The following is a 24,852-nucleotide window of genomic DNA, read 5'->3' as shown; positions in this document are numbered from 1 at the left end:
CTTTCATGATGAGCTCTACTGCTATTAAATACTAATCAAAAATCAGGCTCCTTTAGACGTAGAAGTCAAGTTACGTGTTTCTGTAGTTTCGTATTACTGAGAAAATTGCCATTCCATTTACAATTTACTGACGATCAAGTTCATTGAACTTTTATACTAATCGTGTGCGTAATTAAGTAATGTTCTCTAGAACCTGCAAGCTTATTTTCTATTTCCTGCGCACGCAGGAGATTGTTAGCGCAAAGACAATATCCCGCGCGTGTTTATTTCCTCGACCCATTTATTCAAATAAGAAATACCCATTTCCCTCGCAATTTCCCGGTGGTTGCAGCGCACCGTTAATTACGTTTTGCGTCGCTTCATTCCCCGCAATATGTAGGTACATTGCTTCATAAAAATATCCCACTAACATGTTGTGTACTCACTTTGTTCAGTGTAAAAGTGCCTTGTACAGTTTTGACCAACTTCGGTTACTTAAAAAAAAAAAACACGTATATAATCGAAAAAGTAAAAAGCGCGTAAAAAATTTAATTTTATTCTTCAAAATTCGCATGCATCTTTTTTTATATATTTTAATAAATTATATACTTCATAATTAATTGATATATTGCATTATGGAATTCTTCTCGTTAATTGAGGATAGGTTGTATGGTAATAAATGAATGAAACATAGAATATGTAACAATGTACAGGCCTACCGCTTAAATGAGTCGGTTCCTGAGGTAGTTGCGTGGTGCGGGAGGAGTGACAGTTTACGTAACAGTTATATCGCGCTATACACGGGATAATTTCAACAAGATTTTTCTGACGTTCAATAACAAGTTCATTTAAAACAGTGCGAAATGGCTTGTCTATTAATTTCAATTATCAATGAAATAGTTTTTTTATTATCGTTTCACATAACAACAATTAACAAATTTGGTAGGCACTCTTTTCAATCAACTTGCTATTGAATATCGTCAGAAAAATCTTGTTGAAATTATCCCGTGTGCAGCGCGACATAAGGAACCCTGGAACCGACTCAGTTAAGCGGTAGGCCTGTAATAGTTTAATAAATGCAAATAAAATAATAAAACATCTCTTGATTTATCCTCCGTAGAATTACCTGAGACGGAATACTAACAAAAAATCGGCGTCGGATCGTCGTCGCGTCGAAATTGCTTCCTCCGGTAGACAATAGCGCCATATCCGGACGCACACGTGCTCAGGTGGCTATTATCATGATACAAAAGATACGTGAGCCCAGCCCCTTGTAACTTGACCCGATTTCGGCAATGCGCCGCCCTCCAGCTCGTGCCCTCCCATCTAGGGGAGATTAGAAACCGATCTGACACAGCTGTCGTCGCTATCTCAATATTACATTGGCAACATTCAGAAACTAACACTCAAAGAAAATTTACCCTTAAGAACATCGGAGAACGTTTAATACATTATTGAAAATAAATTGGGACTACATAAAATCAATTTCATGTCAAATTCCCCAGTAGGACAATAAATAGATACCAACACTTTTTTCGTTTGTTCCGAAAACAGCCCGTGTAAATTTACAATAATTGTCTATTTATGTTACAAAGTATGTACTTCGATCTAAAACGATTTAATACAAATGCGACTTTAGCAGTGAACAAACTGAGTGGGCACTTCTTGCATTCCTAGTGAGGCTTTCAACTGCTGTTTTTGTATAATATATGATAGACTACTTATTCTTTATTGTATGCTATTTGTAAGAACCTCCAGTTTTATTTGCCTTCAGTTGTTATTATTACCATTTGGTTTCATTTTAATTTGTTGGTAGTAGTCAAATTTTTCGTCCTTCGGGACAGGTTAATTGGACATACTGCCAGATCATAGATTGTAATTTTTTATTCAATAGTTTAATTATCTGAATTTTTTTCGCGAGAAATTGTTATATCTTTACGGTGGTGGCCATTTTGAAATTCCTTTAAGTTGTTGAACTTCCTAATTATTAAAAATAAAATGTGTGTTGACAAAAGGTACACAAGACACTAAATTTCGTTTTTTTATGTAGTAAACAGTTGCAATACATTGTATAATATATTGTTCGCACTGCCGTAAATGGATGTATTCTAAATTTAAGTGTTCCACGTCTAATGCGCGTTCAACATCAAACAATGGGAATCAACGTCAAGGTCGCACATGCGTCATCATCATTATTCTAAGGTAATTACCATACACGTCATCTGAAATGGGCGAATAGTTGCTTTGCCGTTACTTAGATACAAAAATTGTCAAACTGTCGATCCGATAATACAAATCATGTCATCAGTCATGGACACAGAGGAGCGCAAAAAAATTAATTATTGTAATGGCGTTCGTATATTTAATAGAAATCAAAATAAGAATGCAGTTATTATTTTTTCAAATTAAACGTTTTGTTATGTGTGGGCAGGTTCATCTGCTATTGAGTCTTTAGTTTTAGTACAATGTTTTCTACTGCATACCGCCTCCACGTAGTTTCTATTAACTCATTTAAAAGAGAATAAATGAAAAGTTTAGTTAATATGAAAAAAAGGTAGCAATAGCAGATTAACTAATTTGATACATAAAATAATATTTCTTTAAAATAGCATTTTTTGTCTCTACATAGTCAACGAAATTATTCATGAACATTCTTTAAGTCTGAAAACAGTGAGTTTGCAAGAAAAACTCTATGAACTAATAATGAAGTATTTCAAAAATCGAGTTTTAGTAGAAGTGGTTGAAACAATAGGTGCTGCTAAAAACAGCAAACTCGCAAGCGAGTTAACCAAACGCGCGATAAATTAAAACGTATTGTCTGAGCTAAAAGAAAAACTATGTAACATCAACCCAAGCGTGTAATTCAGACAACTTGTGTTTAAAGACAAAATGGTAAGCTATTTGTGTTTAGGGATTTCCCAAATAGATCCACTTTAAATATACACCCTACACACATTTTTTAAATAACATTGGTATTACCTTATTTACACTATTGTTAACGCTGTTTTCCTTACGTGATAATAAATGTAATACACCAGGAAAAATGCGTGAGCAACTTTTAAGTGTGGTCCATTTATTTATAGTTTTATTAACATATTGTTCAACATTAATTAACTAGTAGCGCGTAACGTAGCGAACTGAAACTTCTAAATAGGCAGGTTATTTTATCTGGAATTTTTCCTTGTGATAATATATACGAATACTCACTTGTATAATTATTCATTAACGATTGTAGGTGCTTGCAAATTTTCATGATACCCATCAGGAGGGTTAGCAAAAAAAATCAACGGTCGCGCAACAGTTGGTCACGTAGCAGGTGGCGCGACAGGTCGCGGGCGATCGTATGTCTTCGGTTGGTCTCGGTAATTCTCGGTCTCTATCGTGAAACGATCGGCTCGCATTTTCCACGGCCGCCCTCTCGCGATCCGCCCGAAAGCTCGCAGTCGAACAGCAGTCGCGATCCGACTTGGTGCTACACTCGGGCACGCAGGGTTAACTTACGTGAAAAGCTTCGTGTCCTTTATTTATAACGCGTAATATCGTGCATCGCTTTGTTACAAAAGAAAAGTGATCTGTTTATTAAACAAAATCATTATTAATAAATGAATAACAATTTACTCATACGTACATTAATAAAACCGAAAATCTGAGTACGTCATAAAAGTTTAAAAATAATTTTTACATCGTTAAATTTTTTTTAAAATTATAATCACAATATAATTATTCGTGATGTGGTGTTGAGAGTGATAGAGCACGGGGGCCGGTCGTGGCCAACCATGTTGCTGGTGGAGGCGCCGCGCGAAGCCGCCGTGCCCCCGTGCGGCGCGTTAGACCCCATGTCAACGCTCACCAAACTCAGCTTCACGGACTACAGTGCCAAAGTGTCCCAGGACGAAAGGTCTAACTATGAACAAGCCCTCGCGAGTGTCGCTAGGTTAAACTATGAACAAACAGTGGCTACCACGGCTAAGTTGCACTATGCGGAGCAAAGGCTACCTTTCGACCCGGCGACTGTGGACACCATGTGTCCGGATCCCACATATATTTTGCCTTCAGGTTAGTTCAAAAGAAACTTAAACCTTAAAAGAAAAGGTCGAACAACTTAAATTCAAAACTTATTTAGTACAACGGTTTTAGAGAACAAATCTTCCATTATTTTATTGAATATTGCAATGTTTTCAGTAAATCTTAAGTTAACTGTAAATTATTAACTTATAGTTTAAAATACCACTTAAGCGATAAATGATTATGCTTTACTTTTTTTGTTTAAAAGAAGACATGAAGATTGAAAACGCTAAATCCATTGTTAAAGTAATTAGCTGTGCTTAATACGAAATTGATATTACAACGATATATAGTATTTAGCTAATTTATTTAGAATAACTGCATAAAAATAATTTAGTGAAAAGAAACAACTATTTTTTTACGTTTTCCTATTAAAAAAAAAAAAGTGAGTTGCGTTAATATGTAAGGTACAACAATTAAATCAATGACCAGTTTGCGTATGCCTCCTATGATATTGATCTTTCATATAAAATCAATTAGTGGTTGCCTTATAAATAATAGGGAACGCTTTGTAACTATTTGCTTTATCCTTTAAGTCTACAATATTGTCGTTAGCAGATAAAGAATGTTTTATATTTTCTTTACATTGTTTTTATTCAATTATTCTAAATAAACTAACTCAATACTATAAATCGGTATTGTCATTCAAACGAATGATATAACTTGTATATATACCTACAAGGTACACCAATATCCAAAATCGTTTCAAAAACATCACCGTTGGTTAAAGGAAGTATTCAGACCTTGTATATTTTTACACATTTTATAAGTTTATTAATAAAGTGCATCCATTGAGAAGTCTCGTGCGGCGGAAGCACTTTCGCCCGCCATGTTGGATCCGGCGGCCCAGGCGCAGCTTCCGCCGCAGTCTCCGTGACGAGAATAAAAAGTTTATACTATTGTGAGCCTTATATTTGCATGCGTTACGTGAAAATAATGTAAATAATCTTTGCGTACCTCCGATACAAAATTGTCGTTGTTATTCATGAAAATTTTAGAGATCTATCATGTTCGTGTTATTTATTAGCCGACTTCAAAAAAGGAGGATGTTCTCAATTCGACTGTATTTTTTGTGTTTGTTACGCGATTACTTACATTTATGAATCGATTTTGATGATTCTTTATTGCTGGAAAGAGGGTACCTCAGTATTGGTCTCATTTAAATTTGAAGAATACATTCCACGGGTTCTCTAAGGGTGGCATTCTAGGAGATGAATCCAGTTTCACGCACTTTCCGGTAACCGATTTCAATAAAACTCAGCAAATAGATGTCTTGTGCTGTGTTGACTTCTACGAACTTTTGAGGTCGATTTTTTATAAAAAGAAGTTATTAACCTCTAGTGGTCTAGAATAATTAATTCAATAAATGTCGTGAAACCTATAATGTATCGCAACAATTCCATGATTCTTTAATTTAATGAAATTTTTCAGCTAAATTTAAATCAAATTATATCCAGTGATTACAATCACGTTAAGACAAAGTTACTTGTATTGTATTTACCACGCTATCGATCGGATACGCCAATCAGATCACGCACCGCTGATTACTAATTAATTCACATACAAAATTCAAACTAATAACTATTTAATCACACGTTTCTCATATATTATAACTTTTATGACCGCGCGGATAAAGATATGTCCATGCGAATTTTGAACCGCCACGTTCCCATGGCAAACACGTAGAACATATGAATATTCATACAGCGGCATCTGATATAATCGCTGTCAACTCGTGTCTGTGCTCGTAACTGGCGAATGGTAGCCGAATGGTCACAAATGGTCACCAATAAGAGTTAACGGTGCAGGTTACCGACCCGCGGTAATCGCTTCCTTCCTTTGCAAGCAATCGCGAATCTTAGCGCGCTCGTGATCGTAATGACAAATCGAATGGTTTTCAATATTTATCTTGTTATGTTCACTGCGATGATTCAAAGCATTCCCTTTTATAGAAAGTCAAAAGTAGGGATCGTCGACATTGTAAACAGTTACCAACTCATCACTTGGTTCTCGCTCGATTGAAGTTTGATTAGTGATCTACAGACGTACAGAACTACTATACCAACAATTTATTAATTTAATTGCATCTACAAATAGTGCTATAAAACGTTTGATTAAGTAAAAAATTTACATTTAAAGCATTATAATTCGAAGGAGACGACAAAACTGGTTTCATCCACAATCCATTTTGGATAAATTTATGACGTTGCAATAAATTAGTTCACTTTATAAAGGCTGCTTATTTTACAACCATCGGTGCGACGAACTTTCCCACGTACCGTCTTATCTCAACACCTACTATGCTATAAACGTTATGTGTAAAGACAGCCTAATTTTACTAAGTCAATTTTGGTAATACACAGTACACAAAATATAAAATTATACCTATATTTTTTTTATAAAATGATGAAAAATGCGGATCAGTGATTCCGTTTTTATTTGCATTAATTCACAATGATAAACAATACTAAATAATGAAGATTATCATTTCAAACCCTCATAATCATTAAAATTTGTCATCAGGCCTCTTAATGTCGCACCTGCAATTCCCGAATACTTATGCAAATTATTTGATAACCCAACAAGTAAAATGGAACTTTAGGAATAATAAATTAGAGTTCCTATCAGAGAAGCATTGACTTAACATTATGTTTAGATATTTTACAAGCGGCAAGTAAGCGTTAGATGCACCTGGCTAACGTGACCGAGGCAGCTGGAACGCAGATGAACAACGTTTAGGGTTGGCGACCTCCTAAAATAAATAATTAACGCATTACGGCATTTTCAACACATATTTTTTAACAATTAAATAGAGTTCATCAAATTATTCACATTTACATGCGATAACGAGACGAGCGCCTGATGGTAAAGGTCACGCCTATCCGTATCAGTTGTAGTGCCACTATGTGCTTCAAAATCAAAAAGATCTGAGGGCACTGCCGTAGCGCCCGTCACCCTATGACAGAAATTGACCAGTTCTATGTGCCTGCCACACCAGTACCTCTACCTTTCAAATTCGAAACGCATAATGCTCCACATTATTGCTTGGTGACAGAAATAAATAAGGTGTACTGCCACCTTCCCTGGACGAACTCTTTCACAAGGAGCTCTACTGTTACTAAAATCTTAAAGGGGATGAAATACTAGATGAAATTTTGTAAGGAGAACGAATAAAACTATGAAAATTAGTATAGCACAGTAGGTTACGCCGACGACGTCGCGGGCACTAGCTAGTTAAAATATATTCATTGGATATGGCAGCCCTGCCATATGCACAATACCAGCTACAATTATAAAGTTATACCTTATCAGTGGTGCAACAACGCGCGATGGTTGTTATATTTACTGTATATGTAGTACAAGACTAAACACTACTAGGAGAGAAACAGGATGATCAACTTCATCAACGTTTACTACGCAATTCACGTTCTAAGTACAATCAACTTTAATTTTAAAATAATAATAAACACAAATGAAAAACAGAAGCTTATAAAAATACATCGTGGATTTAAAGTCCTCTACCCCGTTAGTGTGAAAAATTTACGCTTCTTTATGGATAAGAAGTTGTTTAAAATTTTTGAAAAAACGAAATTAATCCATATCTAATTTTTTTTAATAGTAGTAGGCGACGGGACGAACAAGTTGTGTGCCTGGTGGTAAGCGACACGCCTGTCCATAACAGTTGCAGTGCCACTCAGAGTTTTAAATCGCAAAGATCTGAGGGCACTGCCACTGCGCCCGTCCCTGAGATATAAGTTGTAGCATGTGCCTGTAATTTCAGCAATACCCTTACCCTTCAAAACCGGAACGCAGTAATGCTCACATTAAAGCGTTCGTTTGAAAAAACAAATAAACGAAATTTAGATCTGAAAAAAATTGTTCAAAATCAAATCTGCCTGTCAGTGGGTTTCCCTATCTCTTTCTCTTTCAGGTAATTTCTTCTATTCATTCTGTTACACACCACCAAGTCGGTTTCGCTGTATGACGCGATTGTCTCCATGTCACGCATTCATTCACAAATGAATATGGCCACTTCCGGCCGCTCCCGGCAATCCCTGTCTGATCGCCATTCATGCTTGAGATAATCTTTAATGGAGTTAAAGTTAACTATTGAATGTATTATACCTGATACTTTCGAGTGGTTCAATATAAGATATTAAAACAAATACTACGATGATTTTTTATTTTGTTTGATTCTGTGGTCGAGTGGCTTGCACACCGGTTTTTATGGCTTCGACATCTCTGCTAAATGTAGAAAAACTAACTATTATATTTTCTCGTGTTTGGGTGTTTGTGGTACAGAAGTTGTTTCCGATTTTCATAACACAAGTGCTTTAGTTATTTACTTTGGCATCGGAGCAACGCATGTGATGTTGTCTAATATTTATTTATTTATAATAATTAATATTATATTGTAATACTTTTTTGTAGTTCTGTAATAAAGACTACTAATAATCAGAAAGATTCCTTTGCAATAAAAAACGCTTCCGATACTATTAAGAAGAGAAAAAGAAGTAAATACACCTACTTTATCATTGCAGTTGTTATAATTGTGACGTCACGGGCTTAAGTCACGTACCGCTATTAATGCGGCTGCGCTTCCGTCCCGTGGCGCCGGTACATCCTGTCTGCACTTGTAATAATCTAGAGTTTCATTCATTCTAACGTATGATGGCTGTCAAGAATTGCTATTCTGAAAAACTATGCTTAAAAACACCTAATTAATTGAGTCGTATCTGGCGCAAACGAATAAATCGTATTTATCGTATTCATTTAATAATTATATAAATGTTGTTTTTTGATACCAATGACGGGGTGAACAAGTCGTGCGTCTGGTGGTAAGCGACACACCGATTCATAACAGCTGCAGTGCCACTCAGAGCTTAAATCACAAAGATTTGAGGGGCACTGCCACTGCGCCCATCACCCTGAGACATAAGTTGACAAGTCCCATGTGCCTGTAATACAAGCAGCCTTACCCTTCAAAACTAGAACGCAGTAATGCTATATTACACTAGCGTCACCTTACATCCACGGCAAAAGTAGATAAGGTGGCGATACTTACCTGGACGAACTCACGCAAGGAGCTCTACTGCTACTGAAAAGTTCTCAACGTGATTTAAATTTCAGTTGCATAACCCTACCTATAGGGCACCGCCTTTTAAGTTTATACAATATGGTGGCGGCAATATGGGGTGGTGGCGCCCAGTGCTTCACTGAATTATTGTAATATGTTTAACTTTTACAATTGCAAATTAAATTACTTTTTCGGGTCTAAATCGCGTATATTTGTTTTTTCGAACAAACTCAGTTTTCAGGCCCTTTACATGTCCTCACAGGTATTTGATAGACATATATAAGTATCGTAGGTTCATTTCCAATGTGTAACAATCGCGAAAACCAAGAACTCTCAAGTTTTTGCGATTGTTTCACATTGGAGAAGAAGTTGTATTGCCTAGAGGTATTTATTTCTATCGTGACTTTGGGTGCAATTTGTGGTAGTGCGGGGTTGTAAGTGTGTGCGAAAGAAAAAAAACATCGTTAGCTGTACAATTAAGCATTCTGTACAATTATTTGCTTTGGTCAAGAATTTGATTACCAATTTAATCAATTTGAACAATATAACCTGAATAGCCTCTATCATATCCCTTTTCGTTTTAATCATATATACAGGGTATTTATTATGTTTTGTAAAAAGTCATGGAACTAAAACTGTTGTTTCTAATCTTAGTACTATAGTCCTGGGAGGTACGTAATATTTTACAAATAACCCCGTATATTCATTGAAACATCTACGTGCTTATTTTTCTTAACGTCCCTACATTATATTTTTACAACAATTTCATAATGACTACATGGAAACGTGACGTCATAAGTGTTTCGCTCATATTTATATTTCGTCTAACTGCTGACGTCACAGGATACACAGCGCGTTTCCGTCCCGGGCATGCGTCGTAACGTAACATCCTGTCCACTTTTGCCCTAATCTTAGTTCCACTCAAACAGATGTTGAGGCACACTGAGGATACTTGTACAATGAGACTGACTGAACTTGTCAATTTTCTCATTCTAATTGTTAATAATACAATACGTCGGCTGAATTCGTCCTCGTAACCGCTATTAATGAGTTTGGGTGTAATTTGTGGTTGTCTATGGCACCCGTGACACAGGGTTTCCCTAGTGCGGGGCTATGTTGAGTGTGTGCGTTATTATTATTATTATTATTAATGTGAACTTCTGAGTAAGCACAAAAAACAGGTTTACTAGAATTATACGACAATCAATTATTATATCTTTATTTCATAGTTATACGGCGTCTATAAATTATATTTTTAGCTTTAATTGCCCTATATTGCGCTTAAAGATTAAAAAAGGGATTTTTAAATTTATTTTTATTAATCGATTTTTTTATAATTTATAATACGATTCATTAATTTTAATACATAAATCTACATACTCAACTCGCACATGCTTTTATGTTGTCTTTTTCTAAATTATTTACAAGAAAATTCGCCATTCAGCCAAATCTACAAAATGACATGTTTCAGGGCTGATACCTAGCATATATATAATTATAACAATGCTAAATTAATTATATTTTTTTTATGATACCAAGTGACGAAACGAATAAGACGTGCGCCTGATGGTAAGCGACACACCTGTTCATAACAGTTACAGAGCCACTCAGAGCTTTAAAACACAAGGTTTGAGGGCCACTGCCACTGCGCCCGTCACACTGAAATATAAATCTCACAGTCGCGTCTAGCCTGTTCCCATATCACGACTATCTGTCGTGACTGTGTCGTGGACGGTTAGTTTATCGTTGAATGACTGACATGTCTACCTGTTCCCACTAGATCGTGACGACAGTTTATCGATTCACGGCAGCCTCCTTGTCGTTTGCACGATAGAATCGTTTGAAGTTGCGATTATCTGTCGTCACATTTTTATCATAACGTTTTATGTATCGTCTGACGGCTGTCGTTCTAGGTCTTCCCATTGTCTTCGACAGTCTGTCGTCGTAACGTCAAAAAACACAGACAGTTAATCGTGTTGTTCTATGTGTGAACAACTTCATTTAAATATACAAACCACAGCACTATAAACTGTGCGACTATCTATCGTCACGACACAATGGGAACGCGCCCTTACCCTTCAAAGCCGGAACACAGTAACGCTCACATTACTGCTTGGCGGCAGCAATAGGTAAGGTGGCAGTACTTCCCTGGACGAACCCTTGCACGAGGAGAGAACACAGTTACACAATATATAAATTAATGCGTCGTGTATTAATTATTTTGCTGAGGCTCGTAGAGATTGCTTTTATTCCGTTATACGAAAGCGTTGTGCCTCACTTCTGGCTCGGCTACGAGGCAGCAAGACTGGCATTCTTAGCACCCTTGCCGCTAGATGGAACTCTCCGTGGTGAGGCGCTAGGCACGGCACCAAGTCGCTACCTCGAGCGTTTTTTCAGGGAAATCTCATTTATAAATATTAAAATGTATCTTCTCAATTGTTAGTAACACAAATTTTTAAGTTATTTTGTTAGTAACACTACGGAGTCAAAGTCCGAAATACATTATTATTAACACACTGACTATTTATATATCCTGAGGATAATACATACTTTATTGCTTACGTTATACCGCAGTTACAACAATAACAACTTCAGCTATATTAGGACAACTACCAACAACAGAGAACCATAGAACACAGGCGAAGACTGAAAAACCACACTATGCTGAGGTTCATATCATATCAATCGTAGCTCATAATTTATTAGTACATGACATCGTGTAATTTTCTATTTATGTTAGTGTGTGTGTTTAATGAATAAAGTCCTATTTAATTAATTTCATTTAGTTTGTAAAAGACACACTTACATAGTAATGTTATAAACTTTATTACTAAGACAACATAGATTTTAAATAATAAAACTAATTGGTATCCGCGACTTCGTTTGTAAGTGCTTCGAGTAGCCTACTATACTGTACTAATTTTCATAGTTTTATTAATAACGTTCACAATCAATAACATCAACATAGCCCCCCCGCACTAGGAAAACCCTGAGTCGCAGGCGCCATGGACACACACATAGACAACCACAAATTACACCCAAACTCACGAGAGAAATAAATGAACGGCATGCAAATATTTCTCCCAGCCCGGGAACCGAACTTGGGACCTCTGCGTGGCAGTCCGGCAAGGTAACCGTTCGGCCGCAGAGTCAGTTTTTTTTGGTTATCCGTACAAAATTTTGTCTCCAATTTTATTCCCTTTAAGATTTATTTTTGTGACAAAAAGTAACCTATGTCCTTCCCCTAGGTCCCATCTATATCTATATCAAAATTAATTTTGGTAAACGGAGAAGACAGACTGAGTTACCGCATTTATAAATTCAGTTTGGATTACTTAGTATTTGCTATACATTAAACTTTATCATCGTAACTGCTTCCCTCGTAGGTGAATCTTTCACAGAACTGCGTTATATGTAAAATTAATTTAGTTCGGACAAAATTATGCAACTTAATCTAAAGTTACAACTTCCCTTTATACAAGAAAATCAGCTGACGGTCAATAAAGTAATATAACAATAACGACTGCAAATAAAAGTTGGCCGTGTCAGGTCGGCGTGCCCCCATCGAGGGTTTTTGTAACGAGCGCGGCGCGTGCGCAGGTGCTGGCACACCTGCCGCGCGACGTTACTGCCGAATAGACATGGCATTTCAATTTTTGCCTGTTCTAATTCCTAACTAGTATCGATTCCAACAGAGCTATAACGACACATGTAATTTTTCAGTTTTTGTAATGTTTAATTTTTTTGAAGTACAAATAGAATATTTCCAAAGAAAATTTACAGGTTAGAAAAACACAAATAGTATAATAATAATAAAGCTGTAATGACTAAAAAGGATTAAATTAATTTGCATTTACACTATTTAACTATGTCACATAACTCTATTCTACCTCTGATTACTCGCGGTCCCTGCACTAAGTATATACTTGTATTGCAGAGACCTAGTATATGCCCAGTAACTTCATTTGTATGTTAGTGCTTCTGAGGACGTTGTTGTAAGTGAATGTAGTATAAAGGGAATATCGTAAATTATACTTTCTGTTTGGTGTTAATCGAGTTTCATTAGCCAGGACTGAGTCAGACACTTCTCCTCCTGTGTAGACATCGTCTTAATCTGAGGGAAAATTCGAAATTGTGTAAAAGTTAGCAGTAACAACACAAGTATACAAACATATTGAAGATACATAGTACATTTACTCCCATTACCTACTTGCACTCCAACAGGTTAAACAACAGGTGTGACATTTTTAATAATATCAGAAAATATTATCACATATGGCAATTAACAAGAATTTTACCCTGATTCATCGCGTCTCTGTCATCTCCACTATCCCGTAACATTACTGTGCATCGCGTTTTTTTAGTTCCCCTCAGTAATTATACGCGCCGACCGCGCCTGTCTACTGGTTTATTAACTCTATGCAGTATTAAGTCTAGACAATGTAACAGCGATTGATCGTTCACCTTTATTGACTACTAGGATTGGATTCCTTACAGTTCACAACAGTTCTATCGGCACATGAGCCATACAGCTCGTAAGTTATCGTTACTCCTATCTTACTTGCCCACGAAACTCAAGCACAGTATTAAAATTTCCCTTGAAGATTAATTGATCGCGTCCATAATGTTTTTATTGTGTTAAATCTGAATTAACATCTGCCGCGACAGTTTGATTATAAATTAACGCTAACATAATATTCTACCGGATATTATTGTTAGCTGGATATTATATTTTTATAGAAAACGCCTGATATTTTATACACCAGTAGGTGAATCTATCGTGCAGTTGGATAAAATAGCGCGATAATTATACATATCAGACGCGTAGCATGCGCCGGTTTATTGCCAATAAATATCGGCGGATCTGGTGTTTTCGTTAATTTCGCATCTGCGTTTTGGGACACCGATTCGGACTTTTTATTTTTAAACCAAGTTTGAGATCATGAGCCGTAATAATTTTTCATACAACGTCATTTTGCACATAATTAGCTGCTTATTTATTTTTCAGTGTCTTTTTATGATACCAAATGACAGGACGAACAAGTCGTGCGTTAGGTGGTGAGCGACACGCCTCTCCATATCAATTGCAGTGACACTCAGAGCTTTAAATCACAAAGGTCTGACGGGCACTGCCACTGCGCCCGTCACCTTACGACATAAGTTGACAGGTCCCATGTGTCTGTAATTTCACCAGCTCCCTTCCCGTTCAAAACCGGATGCAATAATACTCTGCTTGGCTGTAGAAATAGGTAAAGGTACAACGTACAGTGTCGGTGTAGCCGTTTATGTCAAGCCAGAGAGGAAATCATCCATAATCGAATATTGCCTCAAATGACTTCCTAATAGACTGACCTGTTTAAATATTGCGCTAGAGCACGACTATAAATATTTATAAGTGTGTGGAATAATAAAAAAATTAAATGCGAATGCGGTAGGAAAAGAGTACATGACAAAGCATGGCGTCGCGTCGTCGCGATACTAATAAATTCGACACTTCCCGCCGAAAGATGTTCCAATTTTGAATTTGATTTAAACACCGTCGCTGACAGCCATTTCCGCTTATGCTCGACCACTGTCACTTTTCTCACAATTCTTTCGATTATTTACAATTTTTCATGAGATACCGTATGTCACAATCTTTACTATCGACAAATTATTTAAAACATAAACATTATTTACATAGTTTTTTATATTTGTCTAATCTTTAGTACTTACAAATGTTTAACGATGCAGAGCTATTTTAATAGAATTGCAAAAATAATCATCTTCATTTTTTTATTGAGGCCAAAGTTAACAATCAAAAAGCTAATAAACATCCATCAAACATCATCGAATACTTATTAAATAGCTCTATCAGACCTTTGAATGGATATAAATAGTTCCTAATGGGGATGGTTGTGATCATTATGTCAAACGTGAGTTATATTTAAGAGTGCAAATTAATTAATGAGACCAGAACATGACTGTCAAAGCGGGCCATCGGCATCCCTCGGCTGTCAGCGTGCCTCACCTGTGCTCGCGGCTAATTTTAAAAACTCATATTTCGACTTCCGCTCCCAAATGGGAATTGGCGCAGTGCACGACTGGTCGCTGCCACGAATTATTATATATATTCTAATTTCAAATTGCCTGGCTGGTCATTTATGAGTGCGACAGTTTTGAAGTTTTGCGATTCAACGATTTTTTCGGCACATATTAGATAAATACGATTTGTCGATTCTAAATGCGAAGGTTATGGCCTTTTCGTTAATATCAATCGCAAATTGATTATAGTTTCCTAATTAATTTGGTATGCACTATTCTATAATCGCTAGAACTATTAAAAAAACTCAACCTTTTGCAATGTACCGTTTATTCTTATACCTTTATCCAGTCTAGTAATACAATCTAATAAGAATACCAAGCTTAAGTTGCGAAAAATAAAAAACTTACGGGCTGTCATCGCACCATATGGCGTGCTGAACGCGTGCGCATCCTAAAAAAACGTCCTGAGAACATTTCGCGGGTTCGGGTTTCAAAAGTCGAGTTGCAGCTGCCGCGGGGTCTAAGGTTACTGTCTCAGGCTCACATAAGCTGGTTGGCTGACGACAAAATTTGTATTAATTATAAGCTCGTAGTCTGAAAAGTAATAAGGTATCACGTACCCTACCTCTACTAAAACATTAAACTCGAAACACAAACTATTATTTATAACGTAGTCTAGGATTCTTTAACGCTAAATAAAAGGTTACACTTGTCATAACTAACGTATTTGCATTTTGATAACTTTCCAGAAGGCTTTAAAGTTCTTAAAGTTTTTTTTCTTTGAAAAATGTCAATAAAACTAAAACTAAATAATTTATAAAAAAAAACACTTATACAGGGGGTTGTACAGATATGATGATTACGTTAGTTATGATAAGGAAGGCAGAGCAGAAATAGAACACACACATACTTTCAAGAAGCAACCATAACTTAGGCACTTCCAATGCTGTACAAGCGTAACATTCAAAGGAAAATTGTTAAAAGATTTCCTCTAGAATTTCAAAGCTTGAAATCGAGCGCCAATGGAGTATGCGAGAGGCGACCTTTCGACCCAGGCGGCGAGGCGTGGCCGCGCCTCATTGGCTCGCCCCGCCCCGCGCAACGCCCCGCGCGATCTCCACTACACGCTTCGGAGATGAAACTATACGAAACTTCTTTTATTTAAATGAAGCGTATTATAGCTTTTGTTTGATGTTTATTTACCGTTTGATATAATCTATTTTCTTCAAGTATTCTTTGTTTCTCATGCAGATATTCAAATAAATACCTTTGAGTCATTTTGAATGGCTTAACTCTCTCCACTTTTTTTATTATCAATTGTTTAGTTTCATATTTCTTTAATAGAATAACACTTTTAGTTTTTTTAAACCTGGAGCTATTTATGTTTTGCTTTCTTACATATTGTTACCTATTTATTAATTTAAAAACACATACAGTATTTTCATCACCTAAAGAGTTTTCTATTTTAAATAAATGTTTCTGAAATTAATCGTCATCTCCGAAATATTTCATGGCAAAGGAAAAATTGTTTAGTAGGATAGAAAAATTTGTTATCGTAACCTTAGACAGAAAACGTCGCATACGCATTTTCACATTGTTTTTACTCATTTTTGTTGCAAAAAACTTAAATAGAATTTTCACGGAAGTCTAACAGTTCGATCTGCCGCCTTTTAAGCAGAGGGTCGTGGGGTCGGAACCTGACTTGCACCTCTGAGTTTCGAAATGTAATTAGAAATTTACCATGGGCTTTCTGGTGAGAGAAAACATTGTGTGGAACCCTGCAGCCATCTGGAAAGCAATTTAATGATGTGTGTGAAGTTCTTAGGTTTTCGCGATTGTTACACGAAGGAAATGAAACTATATTTTCGGATTTAAATCGCATATATTTGTTTTTTTCAAACAAACCAACGTTTCGGGCCCTTTACATGTCTCGTGGTTTATAAAGTCAACAAGACTACAAGTTTGTGGCAACTCATGTGCAATGTTGAGAGGATTGCATTTTCTTTGTTTTTTATTTGTTTCTGTTCCTTAGTTGTTGTCTGATTGATGTCATAATTGGACATAATTAAACAAAAAGTATCCAATCCACAAAATCATCAAAATATTAGTTAGATGTAAGTACTAAACGCTTTATAAAGAATAACTCTTAGATCAACAAAAAAATCCAACATACAAACATAAATAAATACCTCTGGAGTTACATGACATTATAAGTTTTGAAAATAAAACATGAATGAGAAACTTTTCAACGTCAAATTGCCATATCTCGAAAGTAACTGGATGTGCATTGGATCCTTTTAACCAGGTACGTCCAATTAAGAAAACTGTGTTTCCCTGGTACTGGGATATATATAGGTATATTAAGATAAATATTAAATTTCATATTGTATATGTTCCGTTGGGATACCAAATAAATGAATAAACTTTTTAGTAGCAGTAGAGCTCTTTCTGAAAAAGTTCGTCCACGGAAGTAGGAAAGAGTGGGGTGAATACGGACGCGGGGTAATTTCAGACGCAATCGTTTCTACAAGTCTAGTTCCCCCCGCGCCCCGCTATAGCGATCTTTCGATCACATCCACCATCGCTAGTGTGTAGAAAGTTGTCAAGGAGAGAGACCTAACACGCGTTTCAAAGTAAGTACCAAAGACTATTTCTCGTGTTTTGTTGTAAATTTACATTTTAAATGTTACGTTTGTCATAAATATTTATAAGAAACATCCTCGAAACTATAAGAATATGAAAATCGTACGTGCTAGTATAACATCAGAAATATTACATAATTAAATAAATTACGATTGGGGCAATTACACTTGCTTGGGACTTGGGGCAAATCCAGACGTCTGTAATAACCCCAATCAAGGTTTTAAATAGATTAATCTAAAGGAGACCGATACGCTTTCATACAATCATAGGGGCCAAGATGTAGGAAGATGAAAGTGGTATCAATTAATAGCTTATATATTGTCATAGGATCACTGTCCGTATTTACACGACATGCACCGGGTAATTACGGGCAGAAAGCCTTTCGTTTTTCTTTAAAATTGTATATTTGTTGATTCTTAAAAGTTAAAAGATTATGGTACTTAATGTAAGGTTATAACCATTTATCATAATTATAATTAAAAAAATACTGATTAATGCCAAAAATATGATTTGTATTTATATTCGCTAAGTCTCCGCAATTCCCCCTCTCTCCCCTACTGCCACTTTACCAGTTTCTGCCGCTAAGCACTAGGTAATGTATAGGTACCTACTGCGTTCCGGTTTTGAAGGGTGAAATTACAGGCACATGGAACTTGTCAACTTATTCTCAGGGCAACAGACGCAATGGCAGTGCACTTCAGATCTTTACGTTTTAAAGCTCTGAGCGGCAGTTGTACTGCTATGGACAGGCGTGTCCGTTACTGGATATTATTTTAAAAAATACAAAATTTATTGTGTTTACTATATTTTACACCATATTCTTATTTTCTTCCTGAAAAGTTACCTACAAATATATACAAGGTATTCTAAGACGATGTTATGTAGATTATTTCATTCACTGAGTTTTGTAACAAATTTATCATTACAACAGCTCACACCACAGAAAATTACAAATCGTAGGTAATTAATTTATATTGCAGCCCAAACAAAGCACGTTTTGAAGTAATAAATAACGAATTCCTTCAAAAACATTTATAAAACTTGAGTTATTTTAACAAAGCCACTGACTTAGGCGTGCTGACTGCCTTGCCCCTAAACTTTTTCACTAAATGTCACGGGATCAAACCCAGGGGAGCTTTTTACGTTATTTTTACGTGTTTTAACTTAAATCCAAATGCTTTTTGTAAAATTTATTGTCTAGGGATTGTAATTATCCGGTTGTGGCTCATTAAAATATTTCAATTTGTCGTCTCGACAGCCTAGTGATTTGTTCACGTTCTTTTGTTCTTTTTGCTTTATCTGTTGTTAGTAACGCAAGAAAATGGTGTTTCCGCTTTATTGACACTAATTTGTTGAAACTAGTAGGCTGATTATTAGGTAAACAACACCTTTTTTGTTGTGACGTTTATTGTACAGGCAAGATCACTTCAAGCTTGACACTTTGTACTTTGGACCGTGCTGATCGTAATCGGCATAGAATTGGATTTAAATCTTAAGTGTACCCGTAGGTACCAACAACGAAAATCCAGTTATCTGTAGCCATAAAAACTCTTTATGTTGACTTTACCAATTTCCTTTAAAAACTTCGGTGATATATCATTCCTTTCAATCATCTCATTCTACAATGTTCTCCCTTGAACGTTCAACAGTTGTTGCAAGTAGATGGCTTAATGAAGACCTAAGAAGAAGAAGAAGACATTTCCCACGTCCTGCCGTCTCCATTAAAAAACGAAGACACTAATGAAGCCATTTACAGTCACATAATGTCCACTTTTGATGTCATTTGAACACTGAAAACCTAAATGAAAAGTGAAACCAAAATGGCGAAAAGAAATAAAGACTAGGCTATACCTATGACTTTATAACAAAACCGTTAAAACTCTACAAAAAAAACTTCAATTTTAAGATCGACTTATTTTTTTTATGATACCAACTGATCGGGCGAACAAGTCGTGCACCTGGAGGCAAGCGACACGCCTATTCATAACTGCCACTCAGTGCTTTAAATCCCAAAGATCTGAGGGGCACTGCCACTGCGCAGAACACCCGTTAGTTTATCTGTAAATATCTCATTTATTTATTAACACTGCAGACAGACTATAGATATGAATTTGATTGATAAAGCCAGAAAAGTGTGTTAGAAACATCTACGTTTTTTAACATAAACAGACAGTATTTGTCTAAACTTGCAACCTTATTACCCACGAAATAAAGTATGTATGAACGTAACACCAAAAAAAGGTCGCGTGACCAAAACCGTCAATAAAAAAACCAATCTGCCACAGACCATGAGAACGTGTCACGGACAGTGACGGACGGTCAACGACATTCCCCAACTGTCACTTGCATGCACTGCATGGTACGTATCCCACCTGCTCCAAAAAACCAATGAAACCGTGAAGTGATTTGAATTGACTTAACAATAATTTAAGTATAAAAGAAGCTAATGTACAATCTTATTGTGGTATTAGCGAGAGCTCAGAGAGAGTTTGCATATTATGCAAACACACAAATACAACTATACTTATGTGTTTACAGAATAATTTGTGGTTGCATTTATGATTTTGTGTTTGTGTTTGTGGTGTATAAGCGACCGACACACTCGCTCTTGGGTATAAAGTTCGTTATGCTATGTACAATATTGTTACAAAAATTAGCCACCGTTTCGTTCCGCAATATAAATTGAGCCTTGGGTCTCTCTAATACCCTTAGAGGAATGAAAAAAATAAAGGAATTCCATAGTCTAAACTAATACCACTATACTATAACTATATTGTACAGCTATCACAATTACTCCTATTTTTTTTTTCGTTTAAAGTCGATTTTTATGTTTGTTTTCAAACTCACCCATTTGTTTGGGTAGGCAAAGGTTCTACCATATAGCCTCTTTATATATTTAGTAGCTTTCCTTGTTTTAATGGAAAAGGTGACAAACGTAGGTACTCGACATCTACGTTTACGATCTTAGACTATTGTTCCATCCTCTAAGATCTCAGAGGATTTATAAGATCTTAGGAGGAGAAGGCAACATTTTCGTGTCTTATTGCAACGAAATAAATTTTCGGTTTTAGTAAATATTTTGTATAAAAATACGAGTTGAACCGCGTTAATACCTTGTGGAATGTGATGTTAGTATCTATTTTATGTTTGTCTGACGTATTTTTACACACATTTACGCACACTTCGTCATTTTTAGCTAAAATTCTTGAGCTGTTCGCGGTGCAAGTTGACCTTGAGCACTGTCGGCCCGCCCGCTCGTGTAGGCCCATTGGGAGCGCTACAATTTGCCTCACTTAGTGTGTGCGTACTAGGTTTTTATGCGTTATTATTCTAAGTTTTGAAGATGCAAAATACACTACTTATTGGTTACTTATAAATACATATAAATATAATATATGTAAGCAGCACTAGCCCTCCTTGTGAAAGTGTTCGTCCAGGGAAGTCCTGCCACCTTGTCTATTTCTGCCGCCAAGCAGTAATGTCAGCATTACTGTCTTCTGGTTTTGAGGGTTAAGGGTGGTGAAATGAAATTACAGGGACATGGGACTTGTCGACTTATGTCTCAAGATGACGGGCGCAGTGGTAGTGCCCCTCAGACCTTTGCGATTTAAAGCTCTGAATGGCACTGCAGCTGTTATAGACAGACGTGTAGCTTATCATCAGGTACACGACTTGTTCGTCCCGTCAATTGATATAATAAAAATATATTTTTTTAATTACTTGTAGGTATACTTTTGAAAAAATAATAATAATACAGGAAAAAAATAAAGGATGGGGAGAAAAGCACAAGGAGTTACTGAAGTGGTCCTTGATACTTCGTATGAAGGAATCAAGAAAAGAGAAAGAAAGTAAAGAAAGATTACAGACAATAGTCTGTTCAGACTTAGTGATTGTCTAAAGAAAAGTAATAAAAATAAATAAATCAGAAACTTAGCAAAGACTAGAAGAACGAAATCGTTTATAAACAAAAATAGTTAGTTACTTTTAGTTACTTATCTAACCGCAATTTTGCAACATTTTAACAGAAACCTTTACAATTATAACAACATTAATGACAATTGAAAAATATCTTACATTAGGTACATTAATATAACAACAAATCAGAGCAGTTTCAACCTTATCGCAGCCTTATTAGAGTCTGCGATGAAAATAATGCACACCATTCACGTGCTAGGTCGATAGACGGAGAAACATCACGATGGTCAGACAATAAGCGATTGCTGACCCCGACTACCTACATACATACAGCTATTATATAGCAGATGTATAGCTACTGTACTCTATTGTTAAATTGTTCGATATGGCCACTTGGTCTTTATTTACGAGCTCGGAGTTCGATATTTTTATTACGCACTAACTATGATGATAGTTTATTATGTTTTGTTAATGTTCTTGAAGAATATTGTACATAGGTCTTACCTTGACACGCAGAAAGTTATTTGTGGTGGTTACGTTTAATATATACCGCACATTAAGTATATCACCGGGACAGCATTTTTATGTTTAATTATAATTTCTACACATTTGCAATCAAGGCATTGTCAAAAGCAAGCGTATTTCATTTTGTAATCAAGTAAACGAAATTAATACCATTTTTAAGATCAACAAGGATTCTTCATTAATTAACATCATTATACCGACAGTGAACTGGCAACCGGTACTATCTCAATTTTGACAATATTACAGGTGAAGAAAAAAGTTTTTGCGTCATTTATATAGCATCTGGTTTATTATATAAAAATACGTAGTGTACATACCATGTGTAATAAAAATATTTAAAAAATACATATTTTTATTTAATAAACCAGCTGCTATATAAATCACGATTTTTTCTTCACTTGTAAAGTTGTCAAGATGGAGAGTACCGATTGCCAGTTCACAGTCGATATATTAATTACATGGGTAATTTTCCCTAAAATTTCAAATACTGGAAATTTTTCGAAAAATTTCGAGTATTTGAAATATTAGGGAAAATTATAATTCGATATATATGTCCTACGTTTAGATATACCTTTTAATGTTTTATTTAGTATGAATTATAAAATAATATTGTTCAAACATTTCTAAATATAATTTCCTAAACCCTGCTTGGCTTGTTTATTTTAACAAATTCTGTTATTAGAATTCAGTATCTTCAACTTTTGACAAGTGTCTCTGTGAAATGTGGAAAAATGTAGAATAGTTATTTTTATTATTCTAATATAATATGATTTTTCAACACGTTATTTGTAGCATTCACTATTGTAGGTAATAATAATACATACATATATCGGTCATCGGCTGCGTTGATGTCTTTTGTATTAACCGAAATACCAGCTTATGGGACAGGTCAATGCACCACTCTAAGTGATGTAATTATAAAATTTGAATTAGAAATGCATTTTACCGCTGTGTGTATGTACTTTTTGATCTTAGTTAGAAATGTGAATAAATATGTGCGTCCATTGGAAGATTCTAAGTATCTACTTTCGTATTCTATTGAATGCTTTTGCAAACTCAACAAATGAACATGGAATCACTACCACCAAACGTGCGAGTGTTGCGGGGAGCGTGGTGAGGAACGGGGGAGTGTGGGTCCGGCAACACACGCAGAACAAAGGGCGCGCCGTGAACCGCGACGGTCGCGCTTCGGTACCCGAGCGCCGCGCCGCCTGCGCCTGCGCCCGCGCCACCGTCGCATATGTTGGCCTGATTTTTTTTGGGATTTTTGGCTGGAGTTTGTCTTTGAACTCACTTTTGGGTATATTGGATTTCAGTAGTAATGACGGACGTCATAATGTACAACACCATTAGATTAAAATTAGGAAGAGCTTCTTTTTCCTTACCGACCGCTCACTTCGATAGAAATAAGCTGTAGATAAACTGGTAAACTTTAGTTATTAAAACATAATGAGTTAGAGGCAATTTTTGTTATGTTTTTCTTTCTTTTGTTTATAGGAGGCTACACAACAGGCGGTCCTCGAGAACCGAACGCGTACGGTTACACAGAAAGCGGCGGCGGCGCAGCGGCACCAGCGTCGGCGCCGGCACCAGCGGCTCCGTCCCCTCTTGACGAGTACTACCAGCCGGAGTATCCGCCTGCGCCCCCTGCCGCCTCCGCACAGCCCTACCTCGACGACTACTACCACCACGCGCACGCGCATACGCAACCGCTGCTCACGCATACTGAGCACAAGTACCAAGCGCATGGGTACACGAAGCCGTATCCCAGAGGTAAGATTTATACTTCTGTACACTAAACATGATTGTCTAGAGAATAGGTACCCTTCTGGAATGTCCCAGTCGTGTCCGTGAATCCGCCGCTCAGTTACAACTTATCCACGAGTCTAAAAATGACAACTGAATGAGTCTAGACCAGAGTGATGGTTCCCACAGAGCTCAAGGTATGCGAGACGCGTCTTACGGTAAAGAACATAATTGAGCATAATCGGCTACAGTGCCACAGCTTAGAAAGTACGCGAGATAAACTGTTTCAACTCATTATAGAGATCGCCAAATATAGGTACCCGAGACAAGTGTTAAATTAACGAATGTATTCAGTTTCAAGATCTTTCATCTGCCCGCCATTATTAATTTTCAGCGTCAAGTTTCTCTCACAGCTTGGATATTACATGGACTCCTTAATTGGTGCCAGTTAATTGCACTTTATTTTCGAAAACTGTAATTATTCTTTTTGTCATCAAAGATGCTTACAATAAATAAAACCCATTATAGGTCAGCGTAAGACACGGGGCCCTACCACAACCTCTTAAAACATTTACTAAACATTTACAAACATTACTTTAACATTACATTGACTTTTCGTACCATGACGCGTTAAAGTAACCACAATAACAATGTAAAACTATGATGTTTTATTGGCAGTTTTGTGAATATTCTTTCACTGAATTCGTACTATGACGCTACTTTGATAATAAAGTAAAATTGTTCATAAGTCAAATTGAGCAATCTCAAAATATTTACTCGGACGCAATGGAAACAATATTATTTTCGAACTTATTGTCTAAATATTGATTGGTGATGATTAAAGGTTAAGTATAACTTATTTAATAATTTGTCGTTAC

At 36.2% G+C, this 24,852-nt stretch overlaps 1 protein-coding gene across 6 annotated transcripts in view; it reads left to right on the top strand.

Moving 5' to 3' along the window:
- Window positions 1-24,852, top strand: part of LOC113226714 (ETS-like protein pointed) — a 217,192-nt gene that overhangs the window by 189,186 nt on the left and 3,154 nt on the right. For 5 of the 6 annotated variants that reach the window (XM_026459437.1, XM_026459436.1, XM_026459440.1 and 2 more), the window contains one exon: window positions 23,726-24,001. In XM_026459437.1, coding sequence (XP_026315222.1) covers window positions 23,726-24,001 — 276 coding nt within the window. Of the gene's footprint in view, window positions 1-3,742; window positions 4,036-23,725; window positions 24,002-24,852 lie in introns of those variants that run through there. The other variant, XM_026459441.1, reaches the window with a different exon arrangement.

The sequence above is a fragment of the Hyposmocoma kahamanoa genome, unplaced genomic scaffold, assembly GCF_003589595.1.
Source record: "Hyposmocoma kahamanoa isolate Upper Pololo Valley unplaced genomic scaffold, ASM358959v1 192, whole genome shotgun sequence".
Taxonomy (NCBI): domain Eukaryota; kingdom Metazoa; phylum Arthropoda; class Insecta; order Lepidoptera; family Cosmopterigidae; genus Hyposmocoma; species Hyposmocoma kahamanoa.
This window is presented reverse-complemented; position numbering and strand designations above follow the sequence as displayed.